General features: G+C 44.9%; 1 protein-coding gene across 1 annotated transcript in view; it reads right to left on the bottom strand.

Annotated features, from left to right (window-relative positions):
* Positions 1-25,811, bottom strand: part of Niban1 (niban apoptosis regulator 1) — a 152,511-nt gene that overhangs the window by 46,235 nt on the left and 80,465 nt on the right. Inside the window, exon 5 of the mRNA XM_051147560.1 lies at positions 24,707-24,871. Coding sequence (XP_051003517.1) covers positions 24,707-24,871 — 165 coding nt within the window. The remainder of the gene's footprint in view (positions 1-24,706; positions 24,872-25,811) is intronic.

Here is a 25,811-nt window from a genome sequence, read left to right as displayed (position 1 = left end):
ATGGACCTACTCTATGCCAATAAAGGGGGCTCCGAGTCATTGTCACACACAGAGCACAGCTCACCTCATAGGTAAGTAAGCAAAATGACTTGCGACAAATGCCTCTGTCAATTAAGCTTGGCTCAAGCTTCACACCCTTGACAGGTAGTTGTCTCTTGCACTCCCTGCTGATGGGCAGCTTTAACTCTGAGGGCTGTCCGCCAGCCAACGCTGAGTCATAATAGTCCTGCTCAGTGTGGTAGAAAACTGCTAAGCACCAAAGGACACGGGAGATGAAGTCAACCTCCAAACAGGATGCAAGCCTCACAACAACCTGCTTTATTTATAGCAACAACTTGTTCACCTAATCCCTACCCTCCACCAAGAAGAACACCAGCCAAAGCGTTCATTAAATGTAGGCGGCTCTGGTACCTGTTGGCGGTGGCGGCTAAAACTCAGAGTTACGTGGTCTAATTACATCCCTTGGAACTTATCAAGGAAAGAAGGTCTCCAACCCTGATGGACAGGCCAAAGGTCTGACTAGATGAGCACATGTGACTTGCTTCCTATACGAGTGTGGTTTTGGAAGCCAGCAAGTGCCTCCTGTGAATTCATAGTTCCTGGCGATATTTTTGTGATTAAGGAAGACACAGTGGAATTGCAGAATTAGAACAGGCTCTTGATGTCTCCTCAATTACCCTACAACACAGCAGTGTTTACTTATTAAATGACTATGATAGCATATAAATTATTCCAGGCCGATTATCATTACTGATAATGGTGGAAAAACAAAACAAACTAGTGTGTATTATAAATAGCGTGGGTTTACAGATCAAAACTAATCAAATGGAAGTCATTCAGATGGCCTTGCTTTAACCCTTCCACATTTTACTTACTAGCCCATGGACACTCTCATTATCAAGCCGGTCTCCTCACTGTACCCTACACTGCTTAGGCTGCATGTGACATTTCTACAGGTCACATCTTGAAGGCAGAGGGACATGTCATTGGAAAATCACCATGTCTTCCCAGGACTCTCCTCTGCAGCTGAGTGCTATGGGCTGGATACTTGTTGACCAGACCCGCACCCCACCCCGACGCCTGGGTTCCACACAGTGCCGTGCAGGCCCCATTGTGAGGAAGGGAGAGGTGGAACTCAGTATGGCTACACTGTTGATCAAGGCCTTCGGGAGGCAGTCAGGACTAGATAGGGGCAGTGGTCAAGAGCACTGACTGCTCTTCCAGAGGACCCAGATCCATTCCCAGCAACCACATGGTGCCTCACAACTGCCTACAAGTCCAGTCCCAGGGGATCTGACACCTTTTTCTGGCCTCTGTAGGCACCAGGCATGCACACGATACACTGACATACAGGCAGGCAAAACCCATGCACATAAAATAAAATAATTAGTAATGCAACATGTCTACAGCTCCATGTTTCTTTCAAGCTCTAGGCTGGGTTCAGCTCTCCCTAGCTAAGTGTGCAAATGTAATACAATTTATTACACATTTCAGCCTGCCATCACTCCTCTACCCAGCATGCCCGGACTCCCTTAATCTATTGTTTTTCACAGTGTTTATTACATTTATCCAAATTAATCACTTGTTCTTATATTTATGGTTAATTTTCATTTCAGACATTGTCTCCTAACTATACTATACACTCAATAAATATCTGTTAAGTGAATGTTGGTGTGATGCATACAGATAAAATTAATGTGAAACTTTTCATCTAGGCCCATATTTCTAGTTGACTAGTAAGTGTATTAGGCAAGACAACAGTTAGTGCCTAAATTAAAAACAAATATTACTATAGTCAAGAAAGCAGCCAGGAATAGCAGCAGTGGTGAAATAAGGCCACAGATGTTCATGGCTGGATCCCTGGAGCCCCGAGGAAACGCACAGCAACTGCTTACACTGTGTTTGGCAAAAGAACGCACAGCTACTTACTCTACAGTGTGTAGTTGCGGAACAGTGAGATACCACAAGTGTAGGCTGAACTGTAGCAAGTGGGAGGTGTTCAAGGCAAAGGGAAGGGTACACCTCAGCACAGAGGCAGACCACACACACAACCTCCCCATCCGTGCCAAACAGCACTTATCGCTTCAGACACCCAAGCTATGGAGCTTTCAAGCCCACCTGGAGTAGACATTTTGATTTATGTTCTATACAGAGGCAGAGACCTCCAACAGAGGTCCATGGGGTGGGTTCCTAGGCTTAGCAACTACCTGACTGTGAACACATTGGGGCGTGTAAGGTGACACACCCTGAGTAACAGGCCAGAGGCAGAGCCTGCCATGTGGTAGGCTCTCTGCAGACACTCTTTCTTCCTCTCTTTCACTCACACCCCAACTGTGGCCTTAGACTCTACCAGGGCAGGGAAAACACCCAGCACCCAGGCCAGCCCATGAGTGGGAGTCTAGTCTTTAAAGTGAATTTCTAATAGCACCCATAGACTATGTCACGTGATCGTTTAAATTGTTTTTCAAAAATAATGTATAGCTTAATGAGCTTGCAATTAGCCTCCCAGCAGGCATTAGGAGATAATTAGCTACAATGAAGACAAGTTCACAAATTAGAATATATGCTTAAAATAGTCAAGAAAGTATGATGTGAATCAATTATAAGGGGAAATCTTTCACGTCAGGTGTAATATTGTACAACAAAAACCTACAATCTACCTGGGCAGTGGTGGCGCACTCCTTTAATCCCAGCACTCGGGGAGCAGAAGCAGGCAGATCGCTGTGAGTTCGAGGCCAGCCTGGTCTACAAAGTGAGTCCAGGACAACCAAGGCTACACAGAGAAACCCTGTCTTGAAAAAACAAAACAAACAAACAAACAAACCTTATAAGTCAAAATTGCAACCATGTGGGAATAATTATTTGGCTTAGCGGAGAAAAGAATGCCCTGATAACCTCAAGATATATGTATATCATCTTAATATTCAGTGGAAAAGTTATATTAGCTCATAAATGGTACTGATACAATGGTTTGTCCACTTAAGGAAAACCAGTAGAGCACAGGTGTACAGTACATGTAAACATGATCCCCACACAGATGAGAGACTTTAGGGTAAAGATATAGCAATACAGGGTGCTGGAGAGACGGCTGGGTGTTAAGAGAGCACCAGCTGCTCTTCCAGAGGACCCAGGTTCCATTCCCAGCACCCACAAAGAATTCACAATCATCTATGAAATCAGATGCCCTCCTCTGTTCTCTGCAAGCACCAGACATGCATGTGGGTGTATAGACATACATGTAGGCAAAGCATTTATGCATATAAAATAAAATAATTAAAAATACATGTAGCAATATAAAATTTTTTAAACAAATAAGAAAATTACCCATATAATCCAAGGTTAAGGAAACTCTCCACAAAGGAAGAAAAAAAAAAACCACAAAAATATAGACATATTTGATTATATAAAAATTAGATAACTTCACATGGCAAAGTATATTCTAATTAAAGGCTAACATAATGAGCTAACAGTAACAGATAAGTGATGAACTTAAATAAAATGCAATTAGTGGGGATAAACAAAGGGTTATTATTTAAATGTTCATAGAACTCTTGTAGAACAGTAATAAAACAAAAGAACTGGAGAATGAACGGGTAAAAATGGAAATGGAAAATTCAGGGAAAGTAAATCTATGTGTCTACTAGGTAAGATGCTCAGACCCCACATCAGTCAGGGAAGGTCCATCGACATGAAGAAGAAATTCACTTTAACCTGTCGGCTATCAGTACAGATAAAGATCAGAAACTCCTATTGAAAAGATCCTGCTAGTGGTTTGAAACAGACACTGAGACTCACAGCCAAACACTGGGCAAAGCATAGGGAGTCTTGTGAAAAAGTAGGGGGAAGGAGAAAAGGACCTGGAGGTGACAGGAGCGCCACAAGAAGACCAATGGAGCCAACTAAGCATGGCCCAGAGAGGCCTGCTGAGACTGAAGCGAGCACCAATCAAGGACCATGCGTGGACTAGACTTAGACTCCTTACACAGATATAGCCCATGGGCATCACGGGGTGGCGGGGGGGGGGGGGGCAGGGAGGGCTTCACTCTGTTGCCAGCTCTTTGATCACTTCTCCCTGGCTGGGCTGCCTTGCCATGCTACTGGGGGAAGAGGACATGCTCAGTGCTGATGTGACGATGAGCTGGGGTAGCTGGGTAAGGGGAGCAGGGATGAGGAAGAGGGAGGGAGGGTGGGAATAGGAGGAGAGGGGGGAGGAGGACTATGACCAGGATGTAAAGTGAATTAATTATTTAATTAATTGATTTAAAAAAAGAAAAGATGCCACTAATAGAGTGCTCTTGTGTACTGCAGAGATGTGAAACTTTACAGTCCATTTGGAAATTAACCTGGTAGAACTTATTATGTTAAAATTTCATTTACTCAGCAACCATACTTCCTGAGCCCAGCTTCCTAGAAATAAGAAAGCGGGGACATACATGCAAGGATGTTAATATGATTGTGGAGTTTAATAGCTGAGAGAGAACAAAGGAAAGGCTATTGCTAAGAGCATAGTTAACCAATGTGGAATACAAGCCATGGGATCTTACAATCTGCTCATCAATGCGTTAGAAGGGTGCTGACTCATGGAAGGGTTCCCACAAGGCTGTGCTTGGTAAGAGAAAGGAAGGTGGAAGAAGAAGAAGGATGAGATGCTCTGACTTTTCAAACAGTGACCAAAGGACAAACCTTATCATGGGTGTCTGTACATGGGAAAACACACAGAAGATACAGAGTTTAAATATGTTTATGGAGGAACGGAAGGAGAGAACAAGGAAAAATAGCCTCGCTGTTATGATATGAGCTGATCTATACATTCATGTAAACTGTGTGCATTTGTCTACACTATATGAAACTTTAGAATGAAACAAAGAAGGGGAAACACGTGACTCAAAAGAGACCACTGGCTTCGTACTTCTTAGGTGCAGACCCTAGTCTACGGCTCTTATCAATACCTGTGTTCCCCGTGCCCATCCATAGGCCACTCTGCCTCCCAGCCTTCTTACAGCCACTTATCAAATGACAGCCATGGGGCACACCATCTGTAAGATAATTCCCAGGTCCAGCGTCCTTTTTTCAATGTGCTTTCTTCCACGGTCGTTACGGTTGGAGAACACCAGTTTGATTTCTGTTTCCCCAGTAAACACTGTATGTAGGTTGTGGAAACTAGGTAACGGAGTCCAAAACAGAAACTGAGCAAATTCCACTACCTGTTTTCTCTTTCAACCACTCTGGTTTTTGTTTTCTTGGCCTGGCTATGCTTATTTTCATGACGTTGTGACACTGTCACAGCAAATGAGCCATATGTTGGGCACATGGATACCCCACAACGCAACTGGAAAGTCTCGGTGCCGGTTGCGTGGACAGAATAGTGGGAATGCCACTGCTCCGGAAATTGAGGTCTGGGTGAGGAAAGTGGACAGTTAGTGCTGGGGAGCGAAGGAGTCGGTCCCCACCGTCACACCCCTTCACCTCAGATCTTCCCTATAGCTTTTAGAATCTCAGTCAGTCAGCAACCACGCACTTCTGCAAGCCAGGAAGAAACCAAAGCCGGAACTTCTGGAAAGAACAGGCTAGAGGTAGAAGAAGGCGTGGTGCTCAGATCAATGTAGGGGGCTGTGGGAAATAAAGTGACAGAAAACCAGAGAAGATACAAAGAACAGAGTCCCCAGCCAGGTGGTGGTGGCGCACGCCTTTAATGCCAGCACTTGGGAGGCAGAGGCAGGCGGATTGCTGTGAGTTTGAGGCCAGTCTGGTCTACAAAGTGAGTCCAAGATAGTCAAGGCAACACCAAAACAAACAAACAAACAAACAACAAAAACCCCAAACAAAACAAAACAAAAAACCAGAGTCTCCCCTGAACCAGCTGGAGAAAACAAACCATGACTCACAGCGGGGTTGAACTTTAACCATGGGATTAATTCAGGGCTGTAGCCCGAGATGGTGACAAGGAAAAAGGCATGCATCAGTGGTCCCCCACGAATGCCAGGGCTTTAGGAAGACGGGCCTAAGAAGGGCAAGGCTTCGGTGGGATGTGTAATCCCTGCAGACAGCACTGCTGAACGGGAGTGGGAGACGTGGAGACAAACGCCTCAAACTTAACAGAGGAAGTATAATTTTGTAAACATACTGAAAATTTCCCAAATATTGTGAAATCACCTTCAAAGGACTGTGGAGTGGTAATTTATATCCTAGTTAGCTTTAGTTATCAGCTTGTCACAGCAGAGCACCATCTTATACAGCCTTGGGCTGTATAAGAAAGCTTTGTAAGCATGAGACGATGAGAGAACCAGCAGGCAGTATCCCTCCATGCTTTCTGCTTCAAGTTCCTACCCTGACTCTCATCAATGATGAGCTGTGACCTGGGAATATAAGCTAAACAAGCCCTTTTCTCCCTGAGTTGCTTTTGGTCAGTGTGTGTGTGTGTGTGTGTGTGTGTGTGTGTGTGTGTAACAGCAATAGAATGAAACTAGAACAATTTACAAGCTACTACTTTGATTTGAGATTAAGCATCATGAAAAAAAATGTTGGGTTAGGATAGAAAATGAGACAGAAACAGTGATCATTTCGTGAGATAATATATCAACTGGGGTGTTATTTTTATGAAGTTATTTTAGTCCTGACTAATGATGTCTGTGGCCTAAGAGGCATTTACTCTGGGTCAGCCATCTGTAATGGCTACCTTACATCATTTGTGGAGTAAGCGTGCAGGTGAGCACTCAGTGTCTCTCTGTCTTTCCCCCCGAGGACAGTGAGGAACGATGAAGGTAAGTAACGCAGGCTCTAAGTGTCAGCGTCGAGATTTGAGTCCTGCGCAGCCTGACCCCACACACAGCTCACATCACCACACCTGACACAGAGAGCATCCCTTTGAAATGTGTAATCTCACTTCAGGAAATGCCTCCTACCTGCTTCAAGACCACTTCAGGAGACCTTCATATCCCTTCCAAGTGTTACACACACACACACACACACACACACACACACACACACACACACACACACCTTAGTCTCCCAAAGTCTGTGCCTTACTTTGCCCAAAAATGCCTGACTCAAAACTAAATACTGTATTTCTTTTTTTCTGTCTTCCGTTTTGTGCCAGGGTCTCCCTCTGTAGCCCAGGCTGGCCTGGAATTTATAACAGTTCCCCTGCCTCTCAAATGCTAGGACTCTGGTTGTGAGCCGCCACAGCTGGCGTATAGATCTTCTCCTGTGTTTTCTGGACCAAAGGTCAGCAAGATTTTCTGTGTAAGGCAAAGCATTATAGTATTTCAGGCTCTGCTAGTCACAGTTTCTGCCATGACTGCTTGTCTCTGCCCTTCATTCACAAAAGCAGGTGAGAACACGTGGGCTGAACACACACTGAATACCTGGGTAAGAACACACACTGTGGCTGAGCTCCACACAAAAGAGCGGACATCTAGGCTGAGCCCACAGGCCACATACGTCAAGTCTTGCTCTAGCCCACATGATTTTTGGGATAATATTTGTATAATTCACTCACAGATTCCTTGTCTAAAGCAGTGTAATCTGATCCATCTCCTGAAACTTTTTGGTATATGGCTTACATACACCACAATCTGTAATTACTTTTTCCTGGTTATTACTAGCCTGTGACATCCAAACTGGATTCCCAACAATCACTTGGGATAAAAAGTTGCCCAGTCAGTATTTGTTGGCAGAACAAATGTGGGCAATGGAGAGAGAGAGGGGGAGAGAAGGAGGGAGGTGGCGTGAAGGGGAGGTAGGCCAGTCCTCATATTTAACCCGATTCTGTGTTTCACAGTGGGGCTCATCAGAAAGCCGCTTTCTCCAGCACCTCTCTCACTAGGACTGTGAATTCCTTTTCTTTCATTAAAAGAATTATTTTCTGTGTATCTGTGTTTTGCCTGCATATGTGCCCAAGTACCGTGTTCATGCCTGGTGCCAGCAAAGGCCAGGCAGGATATTGGCTCCCCTGGAACTGGAGTTCTAGACCGCTGTGAGCCACCATGAATGCCAGGAATGGAACTCCAGAAAAGCAAGTGCTCTCAACAGCTGAATCACCTCTTCAGCCCCGCTGCTGACCATTCTTAAGGTATCATTAGAAAGCAAGTGTCCCAATGTTCTTCCATCAGTGGCCAGGGATAGAGATGTGCCTGTGAGCTATCACTGGCCCACAACAGCCTGAGGAGTTCCCTACGTTTTTTAGGACCTCAGTTCCGGTGAAACCACATCCTTGGCTTTAATGCACAAAAGGATTTCAGGACATCCCAATATGAAGCAAAGTTAGAATTTATTAAAAATAAAAGAGAGGGCTGGAGAGATGGCTGAGCAATAAAGAGCCCTGTCTGCTCATCCAGAGGCCCTGAGTTCAATTCCCAGCAATCACATGGTGGCTCACAAGCATCTATAATGTAATCTGATGTCTTCTTCTGGCCTGTTGGTGCATATGCAGGCAGAACACTATATACATAACAATAAATAAGTTTTTTAAATTTAATTAAAAAAATAAAAAATAAAAGAGAGACTCAAGGAAAGAATAGAGTAGAAGTGTGTGCTTCTGAAAGAAGAGTTACAACTAAAGGTCTGAACATCAGCCATAATTAATGGCTTAGTAGCTCAAGTTACATCTCAAAAGGTGGCTAAGAAACCTCTCTCTAGTCTGGTTCAGTGAAGCGCACCTGTAATCCCAACTTCTGGAAGACAGAGGCAGGCAGATTTCTGTGAGTTCGAGGCCAGCCTGGTCTACAAAGTGAGTCCAGGACAGCTAAGGCTACACAAAGAAACCCTTTTTCAACAACAGAAGAAGAAGAAGAAGAAGAAGAAGAAGAAGAAGAAGAAGAAGAAGAAGAAGAAGAAGAAGAACGACAGACAGAAAGAAAGAAAGAAAGAAAGAAAGAAAGAAAGAAAGAAAGGAAACAGTCTCTCTCTCTTTGTGATAATAAGATTACAGGCAGCTCCAGAGAAGCCTTGGATGAAAGTACAATATAAAGCCAAGAGCGACACAAGAGTTAAAAAGGGAGCTTTCTGGAAAGATCCTAGATAATTGTGGGTTTACAGCAGGGAAGGAGGAAAAGGCCTGGGTGGCTACTGATAACCCTTGACTGTCAATAGCAGAGGCTTCAACTAGATTGCTAGGTGAGGAGTCCTTTTCCCTGACATGTCCTTAAGGGATACTGTCTTTTTATCCTGTCTTGCTTCCACATAAAAATCACTTTTTGCTGGGCAGTGGTGGTGTATGCCTTACGCAGGCAGATCTTTGAGTTCGAGGCCAGCCTGGTCTATGGAGCAAGTTCCAGGACAGCCAGGACTATACAGAAACGCCGTGTCTCAAAAAAACCCCAAAAAAGTTCCTATCATTTTCTTGGTGTATTCAAGAGAACCTGCAGTTAGTGTGTCGTTCAAAGAGAGTAGAAAATGGTTGTTTTCTTACAAAAAGTCAGCATGAGACCATGCTCAACACATATTACAAAACTGCCTACTATCCTGGCTTGCTTTTCTGCTGCTGGAATGTAGAATGTGTTTATTTGGCTTACTCGTTACAGTCATCGGCGAAGGGTGCCAAGGCAGGAACCTGGAGGTAGGAACTGAAACACAGTCCATAGAAGAATGGTGCTTGCTGGCTTGCTTCCCCTGACTTGCTCAGCTATCTTTCTTACACAGCAGAAGGCTTTCCTGACCAGGAATGACCCTGCCCAGAGTGGCCTCAGCCATCCATACCACATTAATTAGCAATCAGCAAAATACCCCCCACAGAAGTGGCCACAGGCCAATGGGATAGAGACAACTCCTCAATTGCCTTGTCTTCTCGCCAGGTGCATGGAGGTGCCAACCCACAGTAGCCACCTCACCTCGACTTGACACCTGAAGACCCTCCCTGTTCCTCTCTGAAGTCTCTCCCATCTCTCTCTGCTGCAACTTTCTAAGTCTGACAACAGCTATTGTAATGGGGGTGGGGCAACTGACGGGCTAACCTGTGTGATCCCCCTCCTCCCTGTGGTGGTCCTCTTGCCAGCCAGTACTCCATCTCTCACCAGGTTCTATCAGTTTCACATCACCTGCCTCCTTTGAGGAGTGACAGGAACTTCCTGCTTAGTGATATAATCTTTTACGCCTTCTCCACAATGCTCACACAGCTGGTACTAGCCGATGTGTCTGAAGCTGTCCATGTCCCCTTCATGCCCCTCCCCCCGCCCTCAGCCTCCTCATCCCTGCACCATCACTTGCCTTTAGATTTCTCCAAAACAACTGACACTATGCCCTTAAGTGAATTTCTTTTCACCTGGCAAGTTGAGGAGCAGCCTAAGCTTTTTACCTCTAGTGTTCACGAAGCGCCATTCCTTTAAGACATGTGTGACAGAAGCCACCCAAGGGCTTTAACTAAGTTCATAGTTGGTTTTCTTCATTTTAAATGGTAGATCCACTTCAAATGACAACCGACTCCCTCTGTTCATCCATCCAGTTAAAAAAAGAGAGTGAATGCACGTCCACCATGCACGCGTGCGGGTCCAGTGCTAGGTCTGAGGTACAGGGAGAAAGAGCAGGCAGGAGGCACAGCCTCTAGTCACAAAGAGATAAGCAGTCAGTGACGAAATTATGTGATTAGTGCTGGGATGAAAGGAAGAGGGGAAGAAAGACAAACAGGGTGCCAGATGCCTACCCCTGACAGATGAAAAGCCTGGAGAAACTGCTCAGAGCTTAAGAGGATTTGCTGCCCTCCCAGAAAACCCACATTCAGATCCCAGTGCCCATGTCGGGCAGCTCACAACCGCCTGCATCTCCAGCTCCAGGAGAGCCTTCTTCTGGTATCTGCAGGAACCCACAGCCACATGGCACATATATATACATGCATGCACACACATTCACACTCACGCATATGTATATGTTTTTAAAAATAAAGGCTTTTGAAGAGATCACATAGATCCTCGGGCCTTCAGAAAATTAAAGAACCCCAAAGTGAGTCACTGGTCTAAGATTTAGTTCCAAAGGGGGGGGGGGGGAAGCAAAGAATAATGAAGAAAATAGTAAGTGAGAAGATAAAGATTATAATATGTAACAATCCTTTTAAAATAATTGTTAGCTCCCTATTATGTGGTATTTTGATTTCAAATATGCTGCCTTCTTTTTGGTTATGATTTGTGTGTGTGTGTTTAAAACCAGGCAAAGCGGCACAAGCCTTTCTTTCTTTCTTTTTTTCTTTCTTTCTTTATTTTACATCTGCAGGCCAGAAGAGGCCAGAAGAGGGCATCAGATCATGTTTGGATGACTGTGAGCCACCATGAGGTTGCTGGGAATTGAACTCAGGATCTCTGGAAGAATAGTCAGTGTTCTTAACCTCTGAGCCATGTTTCCAGCTTTTTTGGGGGAGGGGTTGTTTTGTTTTGTTTTGTTTTTAGACAGGGTTTCTCTGTACCCTTGGCTATCCTGGACTTGTTTTGTAGACTAGGCCGGCCTCAATCTCACAGAGATCTGCCTGCCTCTGCCTCTGCCTCCCTGAGTGCTGGTATTAGAGGCATGCACCACCATGCCCAGCTCTCAGTTACAAAATTTGTATTTCCAGAGACATCTTCATTAGTCCATAAACTGGTAAAGGGAACGGCACAATGTTAATTTTAAACCATCAAATGTGAAACTAGAAATGAGAAGCGAATCTAGACATGGCTGCTGGCAAGTTAAGTCATCATTGCTGGGGATTTCCCTGTTCTTCATCATGACCAAACCCAGCTATTATAATCAGTCAAGCTATCAGAAAAGCTGATGTTTATAGCCACCCTTGGCAGTCTACCTTAGAAATCTTTAGCTCATGAGGTATCTGCAAAAGAAAGAACCAAAGTTTTTCACTTCTTCCAGATAACCAGAATTCATTTGGTCTCTCTTACTGGTCATTTGTCAGCACCCCACCCACGTCAGCAAGGTGACTCATTTCAAACAGCAAATATTCTTGCCGTATCTGTTGCTGGTTTCTTTTCTTTTCCAAGCCTTTTCCATGGTGGGGATGAAGCCAGAAGGTTCCCCCACGGCTGGAGATGCAGCAGTTGTGAGCTGCCTGATGTGGGGGCTGGAGACTGAGTGTGGCACATCTACACAACAATCACGAGGCACAGTACAGAGATTAACACGCACCCGGAGCACACGTAGCAGAAGTTGCTCTCCTGCCACACTGACCATCCTCGGTAGTCTTGCTGCAGAGTACTGCGGGTTGCAGTTACAGTGTACAGTTCCAGACAGCACAGCTCATACTCCACTAAGATTCTTCAGGCAAGATGTGCTGGCCAGATGCAAACAACCTTGCTCTCAGCAAGGATGACTCACCAATGTTGCCGACGAGAGTCAACAACTTCACAGAAAACACTGCTGACCTCTCAAATTTGGAAAAAAAAAAGAAAAACGTTGAATCCAATATCTCGACACTTGAAAAAGGGAGCTTGGGCCCGTCACGGAGCACTGGCTTAATATGTGTGAGGCCTTGGGCTCAATCCCAAGCCTGGGGAGGGGTCTTGGAAAAGAAAGACGACGGGAACTATCAACAATTATTCTCCTTGTGGGGATCAGAAAGGACCAGGCCATGATCAGAAATGTCCCCAGGAGGACATCTGGACTGATTCAATATGTTTTCAGGAACAGAACCGCTCGGGGCTGGCCAAGATGGACCGGGCAGAAATGACTTGCCTGCTTCATGTGTCTTTTATCCCACCTCTCCTTCAACACCAGGAGATAATTCCACAAATTCTCCATTGTTGACAGGATGGACTGGCTTCACAAGCCCAGTCTTATGTCTCTGTTTTGCGCCCCTGCCCCACCCCCCACCCCCCACCCCCAGGATCTAAGACAATGATGTAGACAATACATCCATTAATGAGGGTTCTTTTTTAAAAAATATTTATTTATTATGTATACATTGTTTTGCCTGCATGTACCCCTGAATGCCAGAAGAGGACACCAGATCTCATAGATGGTTGTGAGCCACCATGTGGTTGCTGGGAATTGAACTCAGGACCTTGGGAAGAGCAGGTGGCACCCTTAACCTCTGAGCCATCTCTCCAGTCCCTTAATGAAGGTTCTTTTGTTCAATTTTTGTCTCTCCCGGTGATGGCCACTATCGTGAGCGGTCAGTGTGAGCGGCCACCTAATTCAGATGATGCAGGAGGCCTCAGTTCTTCTCTCAGCTTCTCCCAGCAGAGGCCACACCCTAACCTCCCACAGGAAAGGAAGTTGGCAGGGAGTGGCATGGACTGGTAAGGTGTGAAAGTAGGTCTTAAGATATGGCTTCTCCCCAACTTCCCTCTCCTTCACTCCCTTTCCTAAGCCCCAGAAAGCAGAAGTGCCTCCTTGGCTTCTGGAGGTTGGTGACTTCAAGCATGCCTTTTACTCTCCTGAAGAAATCACTAAAGGAACAAACTGAGGTCAAGACAGGGCCTGCTTCCTCTCGGCAGCAGCCAAGACTCTACCTAACAAGCTGAACATGGTGCCTCAGAACAGTAGTCCCAGCTCTCAGCAGGCCGAGGCAGGAAGGTCAGAAACCCAAGGCTAGCCTGGACCTCGTAATGAGTTAGAGGCCAACCTGAGCTATGTGTGATGCTGTCTCAAGCAAATAGACAAACAGTCCAGTTAACAGAAAAAAAAAAAGTTCTGAAGGGAAGACAAAGTAAATGATAAGCTATTTAAAACATAAGTAGTTTATGTTTCATGTAGAAGCACCAGAAGTTCTCAAACCCCATGCGTGCAATATATCTGGCAAAATTATTCTCATCTATCCATTTATACGAGCAAAGCAATTCAAGCACTGGAGAACAATTTTATGGTATGCAGTTGACCACAGAAACACCCATTTGGGTTAAGGCACAACTTCATGTTTCAAAGCAAAGACTTCTGCGTCTCCATCGCCACCCGAATTTCAACAGATGCACAATGATTCACTTCCTCTCAAACCAATACTAAGAAAGCATCCGTGCCAGGCTTAGTATGAAATGACTAACCTCAAATCACCAGGCCCCAAGCAGGAACTGGATTAGATCTTTCTCTGAAATGCCAGCTAGTCAAAGACTGGCTTACAGGAGGTGCTTAATAAGTACCTGCCAATGAAAAGTGTCCACACACACCATAGCACTCACCTCAGAGGAGTTTATTCTTAAGCGAAATATGAATAACTGTGGCCCGGGATCATGGATTCAAGTTGCCCCAAGCAGTATGTTCCAATGTGGAAACAGTAAAGGCTTTCATAGTTACAGAACAAAAAAAGTCTTAAGTCAAGACTCTTTACATGTACTGGTGGCCAGATGTCAGATCGGTGGGCTAAAACAAAATGGAGACGCTTCTACAATAGGTTTCAGATGCCACCCCACAACACTATTAGTTCTTGGGTGGAGGAAGCCAGTGGCATGTTTGAGTGCATTCCAAAAGGCTCCTCATGCCAGCCACAAGGCTGTTAACCTAACCGCAGAGGTGGATAAAAGTGGTCATGAAGGAGCCTCAAGGTATCTCAAGAGTCTGGTCCTGCAACATTCCAACTCTCCACAAGGTTTTAATCAGTCTTGGAAAACGGAAGGCTGGGGTATGGCTTTTCTCTGCAAACTCCAATTCACAGAAGCATGAATTTGACGGCAAACTGCCTGGGTTTAGAACCTTGTATTGAACCAGCCATCATCACTGAACTGCTGCATGGGAATCTTCATTCACACAGTAAGAAGGAAGAGGCACCCAGGCATGCCTTGGAGACACCAACAGAGTGGTTTCCCAAGTACAGCATTCTAGGCCAGAAGGAAACAAAGCCCTTGCAGACGCACTTAGTTAAATTGAGGTCATTCTGGGATAGGTTAGGTCCATCATCTGGTGTGGCTGGTGTTTTTAAAGGGGAAATTCGAGATCAGCAAGATGGATCAGTATGTAAACGTACTTGCTAAATACCATGAGTCTCATCCCCAGGACCCACTTGGAAGGAGAGCCCCAACTACTGCCCTCTGACCTCCACACTACCCACCCCACACATATAAATAAATATATAAATAAATGCAAGTGTTAAAGGTGAAGGAAGGGGACATTCAGCCACAGACACAGTCACAGACACAGGGGAGATGCCACACCACATCAAGACAAAGGCAGGTCTCAGGGAAGCGGCTAAAAGCCAAGGAGAAAAAAGCCTGCGGTGGGGCCCCTCTCACTGTCCTCAGAAGAAATGGCCCTTGCCTGCATCACGATTTAGGGCTCCCAGCCTCTAAAACTAGAAATAAATTTCAAGTGCTGAGGTCACCGGGCCACAGCAACACTGGCAAACCAACTCAGAAACCCAACTCAAAAAGGACCTTGAAGCGATTTGAAAGTGTTATCAGTGCCCAAGGAAACGCACAGCCAAGATGCATTTCTCATAAAATCCCAGGATACCAAGGGCAAAGAGAGACTTTGTGTTTCTTTTTGAAGCAGGCTAACTTCAAACTTGCTGTATAACAGAGGTCGGCCTTGAACTCTTGACACCCCTGCCTCTACCTTCTCAAGTGCTGCGATTACAGGCATGCGTCTCCACAGCCAGCTGAGAAAATGTTTTTGAAATAGTTCAAATTATTCCCAAAGGAGCAATTAAGCTGACAGCAAATATTTCAACTTCAGTGACGGAAGCTAATGATCACCGAGGACAGTTTTCATTCAGCGTGATGACAGAAAAATAGTGGCCACCCTAGAATTTCATACGCACTGAAAAGAAAAAGAACCCTGTTATAGTCCTAAAACAATTTATAAATATAAGTCACTAGTTTAAAATCTTCCCTCAGAAATAAGCCCCAAGAGGGGCTTACTCACAGGTCCCAGCCCTGAGGAGCTGTTAGCATTCGGTGGCTTGCTGAGGGGGCGTTACTTTTCTGGGGCTGGGCGGATGATGTCCACTGGTAGATGACACACACTACGGTGCCTGAGTTCACAGCATGCCCACATGGGCAGCACCGATTGGACTCGGTGGATTAAAATAAATAAATAAGGACATGAAATTGGGACAGAAATGGGATAAAGGGACCCAGGAGAAGGTGAAGGGGGAGAAGAGGGCAGAAAGTATCAAGACACTACCCTTGTCAAAAATTTTTTATTATTTTTTAAAAAGAGTCTTTAAGCTAAGATACATTTATGTGAAATTTCTAGCAAATACTAAACATAAGAATACTAACATAAGAATACTAAACATAAGAATACTAACAGAAGAATAACTTCCTGTTATAAAAATGGGATGAGAACATTCTGTACATGTCTTCAGGATCCAACCCAGGGCCTCATGCATGCTAAGGATGTGCTTGACCACTAAGCTACATGTCCAACCCTCCGATCCATTTTACAAAATATGAATGATCTTAATAGCAAGGTCTGAGAAAGTCATTAACCAACAGGAAACTTACATACAAAATATACTCATCAATTCATAATAGATGATAAAACTCCTTAACGATATTGATAAACAAAATAAAAATCAAATTCCTATAAGCAAGCAACAAACAGAACGTGCTCACAGTGGCACTCTGAGTAACAAATTCTGGAAGCAGCCCAGGTCCCCGTCAACAGCAAACTGAGGCTTAGAAATCACAGCACGTTAATACGATGGAATAGATTTAGCCCTGAAAGGCAGTGGCTGACAACTTGTACAAGTGAGGCACGGGAACAGAATATTAACACAGAGGTCATGGGAGAAGACTCGGTTAGATTCCAAGTGGATAAAGTTTGAAAATATGGTAGACAATCACTCATACATGATAAAACTGCAGAAAAAGAGCAACACAAAAACATCCAAGATGACCAGGCATGGTGATGCACACCTTTAATCCCAGCACTCGGGAGGCAGAGGAAGGTAGATCACTTTGAGTTCGAGGCCAGCCTGGTCTACAAAGCAAGTCTAGGACAAACAAGGCTACACAGGAAAACCCTGTCTCAAAAAAAAAACAAAAACAAAAACAAAAACAAAAAACACAACAACAACAAAATCCAAGACGGCATGTTATCAAAGGAAGGATAGAGAAAAGTCTGGAAAGAGGTTTCAGAGGTAACTAATGCTCATTACACCTGCTAAATATTTCATAAGCATTCTTTTGTATCTACTCAATATTTAACTTAAAAACCTCAAAACAGCTAGTAGAATGAGCCACTGTTCCTGGTTGGGGCTCTTCCTCTCTCATCCTGCGAATCTATTCACACCATGGGATACAGGACACACTGCTCATCTTTCTACACTGTGTCAGAATTTCCTCCAAATTCTGTGTGCTGACTTTGAAAAGACACATAGGCCAAGTAGAATCCTCCCATATTAAAGCAACCATCACACAATCTCTCTCACTCTACGTGAGTTTCAATCTTAACATAGCCTAACTACAAGTTTAAAAAAAAAATAAATAAAACTTGAAAGCTATTCAAATTTCCCTACAGGCAGTAATAATATATTTTAAAAATCCAGTGATTTTGGAGTATACCCAATCTTAATGACACAGATCTTACATTATTGCATAAATTAACTCTACAATTCTTTGCTTGCATAACTGCTTTCCATTATTGGTCTGACTGGCTAGCCCTTAAGTATTATAGCTATATTATTTTTAGACCTCCATGCCAAAATAACTATTTAGCCCAGCAGAAGTGGGAAAGGGAGTGGGTGCTGGTGTCACAGAAACATCATTGTTTGACAAGAAGTATTCAACTGTATGTAGTTCCCTGGTAACGTGGTTTTAGGTACCAAAAAAAACTCTAAGACTGTGCTGGGGTGATGAACCCAAATGCCTGAAAGGCATGATTTTCCATACTCTAGCCTCTGAGGACACCCCTCTCCCACATCTACCTCTTAGGCTGCATGAAGAACACTAAATAACTTAAGTAGAACCAAAGGTTTAAGTATTATAAAGGCATGTTTTAGGTCAATGACATCTACAGTGTTCCAGCCCATATACTCATGTGCAATAAATTCTTTAAATTTAAATAGTATAAGTTCATATGCATTTGCATTTTAATTACATATAATTTAACCAGCTTACAACCTATACTATCAAGTACTTTACATTCTAGGTCTAGCTAAGCTAAATGATCTGGTCATATTTAGCCAGTAGGCAGAATAGCAAGGTCAGATTTAGATAATAGGTCTAATCAAGAAACCTACACATCTGAGGTCTCCAAGGACCTTGTATGACTGCTCCAGATCTGTTTCACTGTGGAGCACGGCACGGGATCATGAGAGGAGTTTAAGAGTCACGTGTTCAAAATGTCCGCAAGATTGCTTGTTCTTATATAAAAGTAATGTCGAGAATCAGTACGCGATGTCTACCTGAAATAGATGTCCAGGGGCCTGTCAGAGCATCCAGGACAAGCGGTGTCCTACCTAAGCTTTATCATGACCAAAGTCTAAGGTATAGAATAGGTGACCACAAAGTTTCTTTCCAAATCTGGGGTCTTATATGTAATCAGCAAGGTTCAGAAAAGAAGGTGATGGCTTTGGAGAAACCCTCTCTCACACTCACAGAGGACAAAGGGAAATACTTGCTATTATAGAAAGTATTGACCACATTACACAGTAAGCACAGGTGACAATCAGAGAGAAGCGGTCTGTGCACAGAGAACGAATTTAAAGGATGTCCTTTACGCTTATCCCTTCTAAAACAAGATGCTGACATGTCATTTTTTAGGAAACAGTAGTTACCAAACGCTTAGGTATGTGTTTGTGTGTTTTGGGGGTTCGCAGCTGTGTGCTTGCAAGTTAAAGCATTCAAAGAGCTGTTTATAAAAATTGCAGTTTTTACGTTTTGCTATCTTCTAATATTGTTTATTTGTAGTACACTAGCCAAAAATGATTAGGCATAAGTTAGAATTTTCCAGCTCCTAGATCTGTTGTCCACAGACATGCACGCCACAAATTCAGAAGTGTGTTCTCATATATTATGTAATAAAAGTCACTCTGTATTTTCAGTTGGAATTGATTGGTGCCCACGCCAGACAGTCCCTCAAGTAATAAATTTGCTTTGGAGGTATTGCTAGACTACGTGTAGATATTAAGTTGGTGAAAATAAACCCAAGACCTGCTGCCGAGTGCTGAAGACCATAAAACACTAGGTTGAAGTAAACACATTAAAGGGATCGGCTGCATATCATTTGAATTGTAAAGTCTTTTTCTGTTCTGAAATCCAATTTAGCTCAGCAACGTGCTCTGAACACCTAAAAACGTGAAGTGTCAGAATCAAATTTAATCAGAGTGTTTGCTTTCACGTGAGCGTTCTGGCTAAGATCTCAGGGCACCCAGCCTTGACAAAGGAACCACTTCTAAAATGTGACCGCCTGATGGCTTCACATCCAGCCTGGCTCACCCCACCAAAGCCCTTGGAGGTTACAAGCTCGATGGAATTGCTTTCAGGGTAACCTCTGTTACATCGCCATGATCTCTCAGCCTGAGGCCTCTGGGGTCTTGTGGGTGTTTTCAACCCATTGCCCTCCTCTTCCCTGGAGATTCTACTGGCGCTCTTCCTGAGTGAATGAACAGGCACTTGCTTAGTGGGAGCCCTGGCTGTCCTTCAGGCGAGCGCAGCATCCCTGCCCAGCTTTCACTTCTATCACAGAATCACCAACCACTCCAGCAGTACTACTGTGTCAATTCCATCCTCTCCACTTTCCAAATCCCTTAAGGCAAGAACAATGCCTATCTGGTGACGGATTCTCTCACTAATTCATGCCCTCTGCCTGGGCAGGCTATCTGCTGTCGCCTGCCCAGACTTCCTAAACAGCCTCCTGGCATCACAAAATGTTACTCTCCCATCCAGGCTGCTGACGCTACAGTCACGAGATCCCCTTGAAAGTAAATGAAGATCAGGCCACTTATCTGCTTGCAGCTCCTGCAGGGAAAGTCCAAGTTCCTAACACAGAACACAGAGCCCCTTTCTAGCTGGATCTAGTCCATCTCCCCACCTTCCCTTGTCTCCTCTTCCTGATCTATGTACACCCTCCAGAGCACAGAGCCCCTTTGGTTCCTCTGAGAGTCCGTAATCTGCGTTGCTTCCCAGCTCTTGGGTATCCTATTCCTCCCGGAGGAACACGGTCTCTCTCTCTCTCTCTCTCTTTTCCTGCATCTTCGCTGCGGTAGAAGCAGGCACTCATGGATACTGGCTGTCATCCACGCAGCCTATGTTCGGCTCTGTATTCATGAAGCACAGGGCTGAGTTTTGGATAAGAAAGATGCCTCAGAATATCCTGGAAATATAAACCCCACCACTGTGTGCCCCCTCCACCCCCCTACATGGACAGGGACTGCGGGCTGCAGGGTGAATTCTAAATGGGCAGGTGACGGCAACTACTGTACACAGATGCCATGTGTGAACTGAGTTGGGATGCGACGGTCTACAAAGATCTATCTTGTGAGACCGTCTTACGTCTGTCTACCCAGCACACTCGAAGCTCCTTAGTGAAAACAATCCTAGCAGCTGCTCCCTGCTCCTGAAGGGCGAAGGGCCGCAGATCTCTCCACTTGTCCTCATCTATCTGCAGACGGCCATACTATGTAAAAAGAGGCTATCGGCAGGACCTCTGTCAAGGTTTAAGAGGAAATACATATACCTCTTAAGTACAACAGAAGTGCTTCTGGATTCTGAACGAATGGATATGAATATGTAGAACAATTTGTACGTTTTTGGGACAAGCAGGCTGGGCTCTTGTTGGCCTGAGCACTAGGGGATGTATCTTAAGGAACCCAAGTGGAACCGACAGTGGCTGACTTCACGGACTCAAACAACTAGGACCCCGTCCTCAGCGGGGCTGTACGGTGCCCTGAGAGCTAATGGAGCAGTGACAACAGCAGGCCAAGTCCCTTCTGCTTGCTCAAGGCAGAAGGCAAGAGTGGCAGGAGCCCCTTCAGAGTCTCAGGCCCTAGTCACAGGCAGTATTTTATAGCCCTTTCTGAACAACTCTGGCAACTACAGTGAACTGGCAGCTCGAGAGAGCCTCTTAATGGCTTATTCAAGGCCACACAATGAATAATAGGTAGAGGCGTGGGACAGAAAAACTGATTCAATAAAGACAGTGGTACATTGTGCCATCAAATACAAGGGGGAAAAAATCAGGGGGTGGGGCAAGATGGGAAAACCCCATGAGCTCATTCGTGTGCAACAACCAAGGACTGCTCTCTGTGGTGCTGTGATGGCCTATGCCCAGTTGTCTGCAGAAAGACTCAATGGGCGAACAAATGCTCTTTGGTTTGAAGAATATGTCAGAATCCAGGGAAATATAACTAGACTCCATTGTCTTCAGGTCTTGTCAACATCCCAGAGAGCAGAGCTGGCTTCTGAACCCACTGAGATCTTCCATAAATGGTGTCTAAATGCAGACTACACACCATCCAAAACTCCTCAGAAAAATTCCTATTATGTACAAGGAATGGGGAATGCAGCGAGTCCCTTTGACTGGGCAGAGCACATCCTCTGTTCAGCCCAACTTTGTATTTCTTGGGTTCTGTGCCAGCCATGTGCTCTCACTAGACCAAGACCCCAAAGTACAGAGGTTCTAAGTATATTGAAAACTGAGTCAATGGCAGGCAAGTTTCTGTCTCTCACACACTAAAGACACAAGGCATGATATTCACAAGGGAATCGTTTTCAAAAAGGCTCTAGTTAAGAGACAGGATTATGTTCCTCAGAGCTGGTGTAGCAAAATAGAGTTGCATCTTTTATTAGCTTCCATTGAGACACACGTTTAAACCCAGAATTAGGAACTGGCAAGAGGGCTCGCCAGTAAGGGCACTTGCTGCCAAGCCTGAAAAACTGAGTTTGATCCTCAGAACCTGCACAGTAGGAGGAGAGAACAAACTCTCAAAATTATTATCTCATCTCTACATGCATGTCATGACATGTATACACATGCATGCACACCCATATACATATATATATTCATGCATGTGTGCATACATATATACATATACATGCACGCATACACATACACACAAACGCATACAAAAATACATATATACATGCATGCATACATACATACCAAGAACTGGCTGAGTTGTAGCACCAGTAACTGTCACTCCATGAAACTGATAGTTTCAGGGAAACCTCCAAACATGAAAATAGGTGTATGATAAAATTAGCTGCAGTGTGTGTGGTGGGGTACTTTTTTACTGTGACTCAGCTCAAAACTAATGTATTCAGAGGCCTCCCCCACAAAACAAACTTAAAATTCTGTACAAGGCTGGAGGTATGGCTCAGTATTTGACAAAGTGCTTACTTAGCGTGTCCTCAGCACTACACATGGACAAATGCTCCTCGACTTACATCATGGGCACCATAATTTGAAAATGCATCTAATATGGCCATGCAGTGGTGGCACACACCTTTAATCCCAGCACCGAGGAGGCAGAGGCAGATGGATCTCTATGAGTTAGTTCAAGGCCAGCCTGGTCTACAAAGTGAGTTCCATGACTGCCAAGGCTACACAAAGAAACACTATTTCAGGAAAAAAGAAAAGAAAGGAAAGGAAAGGAGAAAGGAGAGAGAGAGAGAGAGAGAGAGAGAGAGAGAGAGAGAGAGAGAGAGAGAGAAGAAAGAAAGAAAAGAAAATGCCTTAAACATGCTCAAACATATACCTAACCCTACAGTTGTGTAAAATCATCTGCTGCAAAGCCAGTTTTACAATAAAGTATTGGACTCTCCCCTATACAGTGACAGGTGGGCGTTTTGTAGGCTGGTCAACTGCAAAGCCACAAACCACAATAAAATGCAACACAGCAGAGAGAGAGAGAGAGAGAGCTCTTGTTACACATCAAGGGGGAGCATCACACTGCACATAGCCATCCCAGATGGGAACCACTTTTGCACCATCATGATCTGGAAGATTCTGCAGTTGAGCTATTTCAGGGCTGGGAGCGTCTGTACACACTTTTCTTGGCAAAGTCTTCTCGTTACTCTTTAATGCATTAGCTTTACTAGCTGTCGAATTAGAACTTGTGGGTGCACTTGTTCTTCCATCCTGTTTGCATTTGGACTGCAAAAGAGAGGAACTTCCTGTGCTTCATTACTCTACAGCCATACAGGGTTGGCACAGACCAAGCCCCTTCCGTGACATTTGACTGCCTGCCTTTCCAAGTGCCAAGGAACACAAAGTTCAGTCACCTGCAAGCCAGGACAAGCATGCATCCATATAAAAATGTCAAAAATGACACACTGGAATAAAAAAAAATCCTTTAAAAATTTTTACTTACCCATAGATGAATGAGTAAATCCATACCTAAAAGCAAAATAATGCTATCTAAAGCAGTGCCACTCTGAGTGTGTCCAGTAACAAGACTTCTTAGTTTGTCAGAAAAGCAAACACTTCCTCCCACCAGTCACAGTGACTCAGACTGAGGGTAGAAACCAAGTTCCTGTGTTTTAGTTAAAATTTAAGATTAGTTTCCTTAGCCGGGCTTGGTGACTCACGCTTTTAATGCCAGCACTGGGGGATGGGGGCTAGGGGGTAGGGGGTGGGGCCGAGGCAGGCGGATCTCTGTGAGTTTGAAGCCAGACTGGTCTACAGAGCAAGTGCAGGACAGCCAAGGCTACATAGAGAAACCTTGTTTCGGGGCGGGGGGCGGGGAGGGGAATTAGTTTTCTTTTAAATTATGTGTGTTGAGTATGCTCACATGAATGCAGGTGTCCACAGAGGCCGGAGAAGGGCATCAGATAGCCCTGGAGCTGAAATTACAGGCAGTTGTGAGCTACCTGGCGCGGGTGCTAGGAACTGACCTCTAGTTCTCTGTGAGTGTATCAAGCACTCATGACCACCAGGCTACCTCCTCAGACTTTAATCAGGTTTTCCCTTCAAGTTTTAAGAACTGCCTCTGTGGGTTAGGTCAAGTCCTCCTAAGGGCAGCGTGTGAAAGGCTTGATCGCCTGCTTTGTGCTTGTGGTAGAATCTTGAAGAAGATGCAGTGTGGTGGGAACGCTTGAAGATGATTGAGGACCGGCCCTTGAAGTCGATTATGGGCCCCTAGCTGCCTCCTCCCTCTTGCTGAGACGTGCAGCCCTATCATAGGCCCAGAGCAACAGGACCAACTAACTACATCCAGAAATCTCCAAAATGTAAGCCAACATAAACTTCCTTCGTTACACAGCGATAGGAGGCTAACTAACAGGACCGCTAATTGAAAAACAAATATTAGATTACAGTGAACCATGCCACTGATCTTTACTGAGTAACTGTTACACAGAAATAAACGAGAAAATAAATGAAAAGTAATGTAAAGACTAGAGCCGGCCAGGGTCAATTGGCACATTCTTGCTGGCATATAATTAAAAACACCAGGGAAGCTGGGCACGGTGGCACATGCTCATAACTCTGGTGCTTGAGAGCCTGAGGCAGGAGGTTCACTGTGAGTTCAAGACCAACCTGGGCTGCACAGCATCAGAACAGCTAGTATTACATAGCAAGACTCTATATTCAAAACCAAACGATCCTCCAAAATGGACAAACAAACAAAATAAAAACAGCAGGAGAAAGGAGCAGGGAGAATCATAGAAATAGCAGAATGGGCAGGATAATGGCTCACCAGAGAACAGCTTAGAGCCGGCCCGAACCAGCCATCAAATAACTGCTCTATGCTCCACTGACACTCCATGCTCCCTGTGCTTAAAACTAACTGTCCGCGCCCGCCTTTCCCTCTCTAGGGCAATGCCCTCTGGGGCTCCTAAGAATTATAGTAGCGGATGACTGACCAAGGCAGTCCGGAAGAAAAGGGGCCATCGGGGAAGAGAGCAGCTGGGCCTACCGTGGTTCAGGTGTCTGATGCAGTCATTCAGAAGAGCACTGAACTTCTGCTGTTCCGCAGCCTCGTGGAAACAGAAGTAGCCATGCCTGAGGTACGGCTGCCACAGGTATACCGGGAATGCCTTGGGCAGGACCACAAAGGGCTGGGAGCTCTTCTCACTGGGAGCTGGCGAAATAGTGGAAACACGGGTTGTTTCTAAGCACGAGTCTCGCGTCTTAAGTACATATTTCAATCTGTAACAGTATCTGCAGCAGCCACAGGTAGCAAGGTGGTAGGGAAATGGGTTCATAGCCCCTCCAACATGCTGCCGACACAGCCTTTCTTCCCGCAGGTATAGAGCATGCCTCTCCAGAAAGAGACACAGACAGGCAGCACATCTTCCTCACCTGCCTACTGTCAAGTGCATCTCCAAAGCCACGCACACACAAGGGGCTCCCTTCTCATGTCCCCGTGGAGCTACCCTGCTCCTTGCAGGCTCCGGTTCCCCAGGTTTCTTCCTCCGTGGCAAAGTAGAGCAGCATCTGCCGACCGCACAGTCTGTTCCTATTCTCACTTCAGTCTGTTTCCCACCCCTCCAGCTCCTGAACCCAATGACTGAAGTCACTAATGCCATCCTGGCCACCAGCCCATGGCTTATCTACTCACTATAGATAAGTGTCCCTTTAATCTTATCTGTAACACCTGTTGTTGCTGCTAGCAACCCGTTCTTTGGACAACAGTCCCTCTCACTGAGTGCATCTCTCCTGGTTCTCATCATGCCTTTAAAAAAAAAAAAAAAAAATATCCTTTTATACCTTATGGCTTCCTTTGCCAGGCTTCCATCTCCCTGCTAAGCTAAGCTCTTGTCATCTGCATGTTTGGTTCCTCTCTACTCTTGGTCTGTATCCCTCCAAACAATGTCCATCCATCCCACAACCTGAAGTTATTCCCATAACCCTTATCACTTTTTCCATCGCGCTCTTTTAGAGAAAAATCATTTCTCCCTTTATGGGGTGGTTTAAAAGTCTCCTTTTCTGGGAAGCCTTCGCTGGCACCTGCTATGGATATGGAACTCTGCTTTCTCTATGTTCTCCTAAAATATGGCAGTGGCCGGTTTCCATGCCTG

Source organism: Acomys russatus, chromosome 6, assembly GCF_903995435.1.
Source record: "Acomys russatus chromosome 6, mAcoRus1.1, whole genome shotgun sequence".
NCBI lineage: Eukaryota > Metazoa > Chordata > Mammalia > Rodentia > Muridae > Acomys > Acomys russatus.
Note: the sequence above shows the minus strand (reverse complement) of the source record. Positions and strands in the feature narration are given on the sequence as shown.